The 7,891-nt window shown below is 35.3% G+C and overlaps 1 protein-coding gene across 1 annotated transcript; it reads left to right on the plus strand.

Moving 5' to 3' along the window:
- Positions 1-253: 253 nt before the first annotated feature.
- LOC137024067 (oocyte zinc finger protein XlCOF6-like) lies at positions 254-6,719 on the plus strand. The gene is made up of 3 exons (XM_067391227.1): positions 254-302; positions 783-925; positions 5,267-6,719. The coding sequence occupies exons 2-3, from the start codon at positions 841-843 to the stop codon at positions 6,562-6,564; spliced, it is 1,383 nt and encodes a 460-aa protein (XP_067247328.1). The 5' UTR covers positions 254-302; positions 783-840; the 3' UTR covers positions 6,565-6,719.
- The last annotated feature ends 1,172 nt before the right edge of the window (positions 6,720-7,891 follow it).

Consider the following 7,891-nt stretch of genomic DNA (forward strand, 5'->3'; position numbering starts at 1 on the left):
AATATGAAGACCAAGAATTTTAACTTTATTCTTGACTGAGAATATCAGTGCTTTGTAGATTATTGAACTGAGAGCAGTTCACACTTGCTTACATTTAGATATAAGCCCAGAAGCTCTTGAAAAATGGCATGGAAAATCTCTGATTCTCTGATTCATCCCACAAATCAACAATATGAATGTTTTTCTGTATGAAGACTTCTGTTAGTTTTAACGTGCAGACAGGACTTTTATTTTGGTGTTGGGGTGTGGCGTCAAAAAACTGCGCCATGCTCCGGCATCTGATGTGATTCGACTGAAGAAAGGTTTGTGTTTGTATTCATTTACAGTGTTTACAATGAGACACTTTATAGACAACTGTGATTGTGTGTATATAATAACAAGATTAAACGTTGTTTTTGTTAGTAAAGTGTATTCACAGTAACAGAAAATGTGGAGTAATAGAAAAGGTTCGTCTCATTTCTCTCCAAAGTCTGAGTCAATTGAAACAAATGTAAACAAACAAACATGTGAAATGAATAATATAACTAATTAACTGCTGATGTTTATCTGTGTAATGTAATACATGTTGTCTATAGAAAATGTAATAATACAAAATATGACTAAATATAGAGTTTGTATAATTTGAGTTCTTTTATTAATTTGTAATTTCAGTTTTGAGTGTTTTTAGTCTCATCAGGTGATTTAAGTCCATTAACTCTTACTCTGACAGACTCGGACAGACACACCCAGAGATTTAGAGTGGTTTTATTTTTCTTTCTGTTAATTATTCTTATCTTAAACAGTTTAAACATACAGAACTCCTGGTGAAGTGACTGAGATCCATGTGACACTATTATAAAGATGGAGTTTATTAAAGAGGAGAATGAAGACATGAAGATTGAAGAAACTCTCAGTGTGAAACATGAAGAAACTGAAGAACAAACAGGTTGGTTTCATTCTTTAAGCTGATCTCAGCCATAAACTCACACATTAATCATTCGCTTTAGTTGAAACATGAGGGCATTTTATTGGGATAGTTCATTTGTGCGTTTTAATTCCACTGTAGTTAATTTAGCCTATTTTTTTGTTTATTCGTTTTTCAAATCATAAGAATGAATTAAAAACCTGCAATGTCATTACATTATAAGTAGATTGTGATTGGCGAGTTTAAAGTCCCCATGAACCAAAGTTGGTTGACTAAGTTTACTAAGTTGACTAAGGCTGAGCGGTTCCATGCCCGGTTCCATAGAGAGAGCGGCGCGGTCAGATACATTTTAGGCGCTGCCGCATATTAAATATATGATAAATAGTTTTTCTGTGTGAGAAATACAATGTGTGCCGGGAGCAGAGATGTTCACAAGTCTTTTATCTGGAGTCTGAGTCAAGTCTGGAGTCTTTTGTCACGAGTCCGAGTCGAGTCTTGAGTCATTAAAAAAAATAATAATAAAAAAAATTCTCATAATCAAATCCCATATTTTATCCTAGTTGTGTTATATAGACAAAATTATATGATCTTTTTATAATCTGTTTTATTTGAAATTAAGGTCCTATAATGTAAGGGATAACGTACATCCTGTTTGTTACTTTATAATCCATTACAATGTACAAAACAGTCGTCCTGGCAACACGAGTAGTCATTTTCAATATAGTCGCTAAACGGACACAAGATGGCGCCTGTGAGTCACGGTTTGTTATACAGCAGATTGTTATACAGCTTCTTGTTATTGATGACATTATCAAAAAATATCAAACTTCGAAATGTTTAAGAATGTCAATTGGAAACTCTACACATGCTGATTGTGATACGTTAAAATATGAACTTTAAGTAATAAATGGATTAACATCTCTTTCTATCTCTCTTATGGACACACATTAAGAAATAGAAAAGCTGCAAATAATACGAAGATTGATAAAACGTAGTGCTAGGTTTAAAATCTAGATTTTTTTGTTCACATTTTAACCGGCTGACAATTCAAAAGAGCTTTGCAGCTACACCACAGTATAATAGCTAGCTGTGTGAGTTTATGTGACTAACCTTTGTGGATGCAATGTCTCATAAAATTTGATGATGATGTTCCAGTGTTTTTAATTGTTTTCCCACATTCTGTGCGTCTAGCTGATCTGACGTGATAATAAACCAAATGAAAGAATCTATGGCACAGTGGCTCCCGTCATGTTGTACGGGACTCCTATTATGACATTTCAGAGTTTACGCGCACGGACATATGTAATCAAATTCTATGACAAGAGTCCAATCTACCACGACACATAAGGAAATATATGTGACGCAGATATTATAAAACCATTTAAACAACACAAATTCTTTATTTATTATATCAGTAGTTAAGGGTAAAAGACTTGAGTCGTTTTTAAAATATTCCGAGTCTTTTGTGCTGAGTCGAGTCTGAAGTAATTTCAGGCCGAGTCCGAGTCTGAAGTCTGTTAAAATGTGACTCGAGTCAGAGTCTCTAACTCGAGTGCTTATCTTTGGTCGGGAGTGCGTGACAAAAGATCGAAATGAGTGACTGTCATGCTCAAAACGTGACACTTGAGAGCCCAGTAATGCCGCAGCTGGAACATGTGGTACATTCAGCAGATGAGATGACATTACGTCAGCAGCATCACTGCGGAGTCGTGAACGCAGATTGACAACAGACCCGGAAGAGAAGACAATGCTGAATAAAGTCATAGTTTTTGTTATTTTTGGACCAAAATGTATTCTTGATGCTACAAATAATTCTAACTAACCCACTGATGTCACATGGACTACTTTGATTATGTTTTTATTACCTTTCTGGACATAGACAGTATACCGTACATACATTTTCAATGGAGGGACAGAAAGCTCTCGGACTAAATCTAAAATATCTTAAACTGTGTTCCGAAGATGAACGGAGGTCTTATGGGTTTGGAACAACATGAGGGCGAGTCATTAATGACATAATTTTCATTTTTGGGTGAACTAACCCTTTATAATGTAGCTCTGAATGTAACTGAAGATAGATTAGTGCCATCTGGTGGGAGGAAAAAAAAGAAAAACTATTGTAATGCCATATTGTAACCACTAGATTACTATATAGTTGTATTTAAAGTGCCTTATAAATTATCTAGTGTTTTTAGACAAATACTTTTTTATTGAGTTGTGGAATTGGATTTATACTTGGACATTCTCAAAGACTATTTTTTGTCAAGGTTTTTGTTTGAAATGTTAATTTGAAGTGTCCATTTTTGCCTTAATTTTACAACAGTCAAACCTGAACACGTGAACATTTTGTTACACTTAAAATAAAAAAAAATAATAAAAATGTAACAAAAATGAACAGGTATGTTTTATCACATCTTAATGCTGGGTATGATCTCACATTTTTTGACCGCGAAGGAGACAAGTGTGACTATTTTTTTATGACCCTTTAACATATCCGAATCACATCCATTATTTTTTTTGTTCACATAGCTAATGCAACAAAAGTCACCAAGTTTCATCCCATTCAAAATGAAGCAAAAAAAAAAAAAATTTTTATTTCAAAACATAAAAAAGAACCATAGGGTTAAACTAAACTCATTTAAGCCTTGCCAATTGTAACATTTAAGTGCAAGACACATGTGCTGTGAGAAGATTGTGCACTCATCCAAAGTGCAACACACAGACGCAGACAGTAAATTTCACTTGCGTCTTCAGTAAACTTTTTCAACTGTATGTGTTTTAAGGCTTGCCAATTTGGACATTCAAGTGATTTTAGACCAACGCATTTGCATAATTATATTGAGCTACTGTCCTATGATTTATCAGTAAAGTATCTTTAGTATATTTTTTTACTTTTGAAGTAACTACTTGCAACCCACAGCTTCACAATTAATAGAGAGATGGTATGACTAATTCACACAACCCGCAATCACTCTCTCATTAATGCATTCAAATAAATGTACTTGTACTGTGCTAATTTATCTGTATCTGATTTACAACGAGCAGAAATCTGTAAGAAATATCACAAACCATAGATAAAATAACAGCTTAAAATGAGCTATGTCATGTTGGATCACTCTTTCTTTAGGAAAAAATATCACACCTTTAATAATCAAACATTTACTAGGGGTGTGACGAGACGGGTATCTCACGAGACGAGACAATATTTTTACACACTATTTTTAAGAAATTCTCAATGGCGAAATACATTACTAGGAAAAATATTTTGCAGGTGTATTTGAAATGTTTTAACTAATCATCTTGTAATGAATGTCATTCAGTTCTACTTTGAGTATGAATTATCATATGCAGTAAAAGACAAAAATACTCAAGTACTGTAAAAAGTTTTGCCACTAACTCAACTGACTGACTTCTCTTCTGTATGATTTCAGTCTCTTCAGACCTTACTGTACATGATTTATGAGCTTCTACAACTTTTGACCTCCTAACTGAACTATTTTCCACAAACTGATCATAGAAATAAAACAGTATAAATAAAAATAGTAACACTTTACAATGACTAACAATGAGCAACATATTTGCTACAGTAATTATTAATCTTTATGTTAGTTAATAAAAATAGTCATTCATTGTTAGTTGATGATAGTTCATAGTGCATTAACTAATGTTAACAAATGAAACCTTACTGTTTGTGCTTAATAAGATTTAGAGAAAACTGTTATTCGTTTTTATAGTAACACTTAACAATAAGTGCAACCATAATCGCACCCTCTTTTAATATTCAAAGTGCAAATAAGACTAACTTTTTCTTTGATACAGAGCTAAGAGATGGTTACAGCTACACTGCCCAGCCTAAAATAGCTTTCATATTGAGAGATATTTGCATGCATCGAAATGCCGCTTTCAAAATGGAGGTATTGAAATATCCCCGTGCGTTTGAATGCGCGCTCGGGTTTACTTTCAGCAATTGCGCGTAACTCTTTAAATATGGAGCAGCAGCGACCGTTATCCAACTTAATTAAATGTTTTTTTTTTTTTTTATTTAAACACAAAGCAAAAGGACAGTGGGGGCGTAATGTAAATGTAGCGGTGGCATATTCTTTCCTAATCCTCCTAACACTCAGACAAGACATCACAAGACTACTTTTCGCCTCGACGAGAAATCCCGTCACACTTTAGTCTCGCGAGATCTCGTGACACCCCTAATATTTACAGTACAAACCTTATCTGTGAGCTGAGGGCAAAACAAAATTTGTTCGTTATACAAAGAAATCATGCCTAGTGTGAGTACACCCTTAATGTCTGTTGCTTTGTGTCATTTAAACTGGGGCTAACTTTTTTTGTCTTTTTTTTTTGCCTTAGACCTGATGGCACTGGAAGAGGAGAGTCAAGATCTGAATGACATGAAGGAGAAAGATCTGTATGAGAAACGGCATGATTTCATAAATGAAGAGAAATCTTTTAGTTGCTCACAGACTGAAAAGACTTACTCACAAAAAAGAGAGACTAGAAGTAATTTCATCTGTAAACAGTGTGGAAAGAGTTTCAACCGAAAAGGAAACCTTAAAGTCCACATGAATGTTCACACTGGAGAGAGCCGTTATTCCTGCCAACAGTGTGGAATAAGTTTCACTCGAAAAGGAAACTTGAAAAGGCACATGGGAATTCACACTAGAGAGAAGTCTTACACTTGCCAACAGTGTGGAATAGTTTTTAACCTAAAAAGAAGTCTTAATTGCCACATGAGTGTTCATACTGGAGAGAAGCATTTCAGCTGCCCTCAGTGTGGAAAAAGTTTCAACCGAAAAGGACGACTTAATTACCACATGAAAATTCACACTGAAGAGAAGCCTTTTACCTGCCCTCAGTGTGGAAAAAGTTTTAAACTAAAAGGACACCTTCAAGTCCATATGATAATTCACTCAGGAGAGCTCCCTTTCTCCTGCCAACAATGTGGAAAAAGTTTCAAACTAAAAGCACACCTTAAAGACCATATGAGAATTCACACTGGAGAGAAACCCTACATTTGCCCTCAGTGTGGAAAAAGTTTCAGTCGCAAAGGACCATTTAAAGACCACATAAGAATTCACACTGGAGAGAAGCCTTTCACCTGCCAACAATGTGGGAAAAGTTTCAAGCAAAAAGCAATCCTTAACACACACATGAGAATTCACACTGGAGAGAAGCCTTACACCTGCCCTCAGTGTGGAAGGAGTTTCAAACTAAAAGGACACCTTAAAGACCACATGAGAATTCACACAGGAGAGAAACCCTACACATGCCCTCAATGTGGAAAGAGCTTCAGTCGCAAAGGTCCGTTTAAAGACCACATGAGAATTCACACTGGAGAGCTCCCTTTCTGCTGCCAACAATGTGGAAAATGTTTCAACCAATCAGGAACCCTTAACATGCACATGAGAATTCACACTGGAGAGAAGCCTTACAATTGCCCTCATTGTGGAAAAAGTTTCAGACTAAAAGGACACCTTAAAGGCCACATGAGAATTCACACAAAAAGTTTTAACCAACCAGGAACCCTTAACATGCACAAGAGAATTCACACTGGAGATAATTCGTTCATATGTGATCTATGTGGAAAGAGTTTTAAATATAAAGGAACCTTCAAGTACCACATGAGCCTTCACTCAAGGTTCACATAAGAGTTTTTGTTATAGAGAGGACTTGTACCAGCCCTGAAAGCCCTGATATACTCACTGCAAAGTTCTTTTCCAGTCTTTGCTTAGTAGCAGTGGACTTAAGCGAACATCTCAAGTGGCATTTATATGAATTTGTAAATGTGTGCCGTGCATTTTTATTTCAGTAACAAAATAAATGGAGTGGGAAAAGTGCAGTTGTGAAAGCTTCAGATCATAGTGATGTGCATATGTTAGCACCAGATCTGCAATTCAGCTCCCCAGTCACATCACATCACATTTATACAGTAGATTGCTTTAAATCAAGCAGCTTTACAGTATTAAACATGAAAAAAGAGATTGTCACTTTCAATAGAATTACAACTTCAATTTCTACAATGAAGCAGCACTCATTAAAGAAGGTGGAGCCCCAGAGCACACCAACATAATACATAATCACCATATTGTAGACTTGTATTTGGCTGAGCAGTCTAGTGGGTTGCTCGCCAATGTATTAGATTTCTCTAATACAAACTTATTTAAATATGAATCAAAGATAACACAAGTACACACACCATGCAGTTTTTAAAATTAAGGTTTTTATTATGAAGGGAAAACTAAATCCAATCCCACATAGCCCTGTGTGAAAAAGTGCTTTTTAAAACATAACTGTGGTTTATCACACCTGAGTTCAGTTTCTCAAGCCACACCCAGGCCTGATTACTGCCACACCTGTTCGCAATCAAGAAATCGCTTAAATAGGACTTGCCTGACAAAGTGAAGTAGACCAAAAGATCCTCAAAAGCTGCACATCATGTTGAGATCCAAAGAAATTCAGGAACAAATGAGAAAGAAAGAATTTAAAAAATGTATTTAGATACCACTTGTAGTACATTTGAACCCATAGTGTACTACAAGTGGTATCTAAATATATTTTTTAAATACAGAGATAGTATATAAAAAGCACATTTTAGTTCATATTTCTTGCTCTCTCAAAATAGCACAGTTGAGTACACTTAGATGTTTTTAAGATCATCTTAAGTAGTATTAAAGAAGAATGTTTAGTATATTAAATAAAAAAATAGTGCGTGAAAATAGAGGACTTTAAGTACATTGTTGAAGTGTACTTTTTTTCACCTGGGTACTTGTGCAGCAGATCCTCCAGACCTTTTCTGCAGAATGTAATAGAAATGGACTGAATAAGCACAAGGGAGCCATCACATATAATCATGACTGGCCTTTTGTTTGCCCCATTTCCATACATCCTGATAAGGTCAATTTGAAAAGCTTGCAGGAAGTGAGTCACAGATGCTGTTGTGTGGTCGTATGTGACATAAGTTGCCACAGGTAAAGG

The sequence above is a fragment of the Chanodichthys erythropterus genome, chromosome 8, assembly GCF_024489055.1.
Source record: "Chanodichthys erythropterus isolate Z2021 chromosome 8, ASM2448905v1, whole genome shotgun sequence".
Taxonomy (NCBI): domain Eukaryota; kingdom Metazoa; phylum Chordata; class Actinopteri; order Cypriniformes; family Xenocyprididae; genus Chanodichthys; species Chanodichthys erythropterus.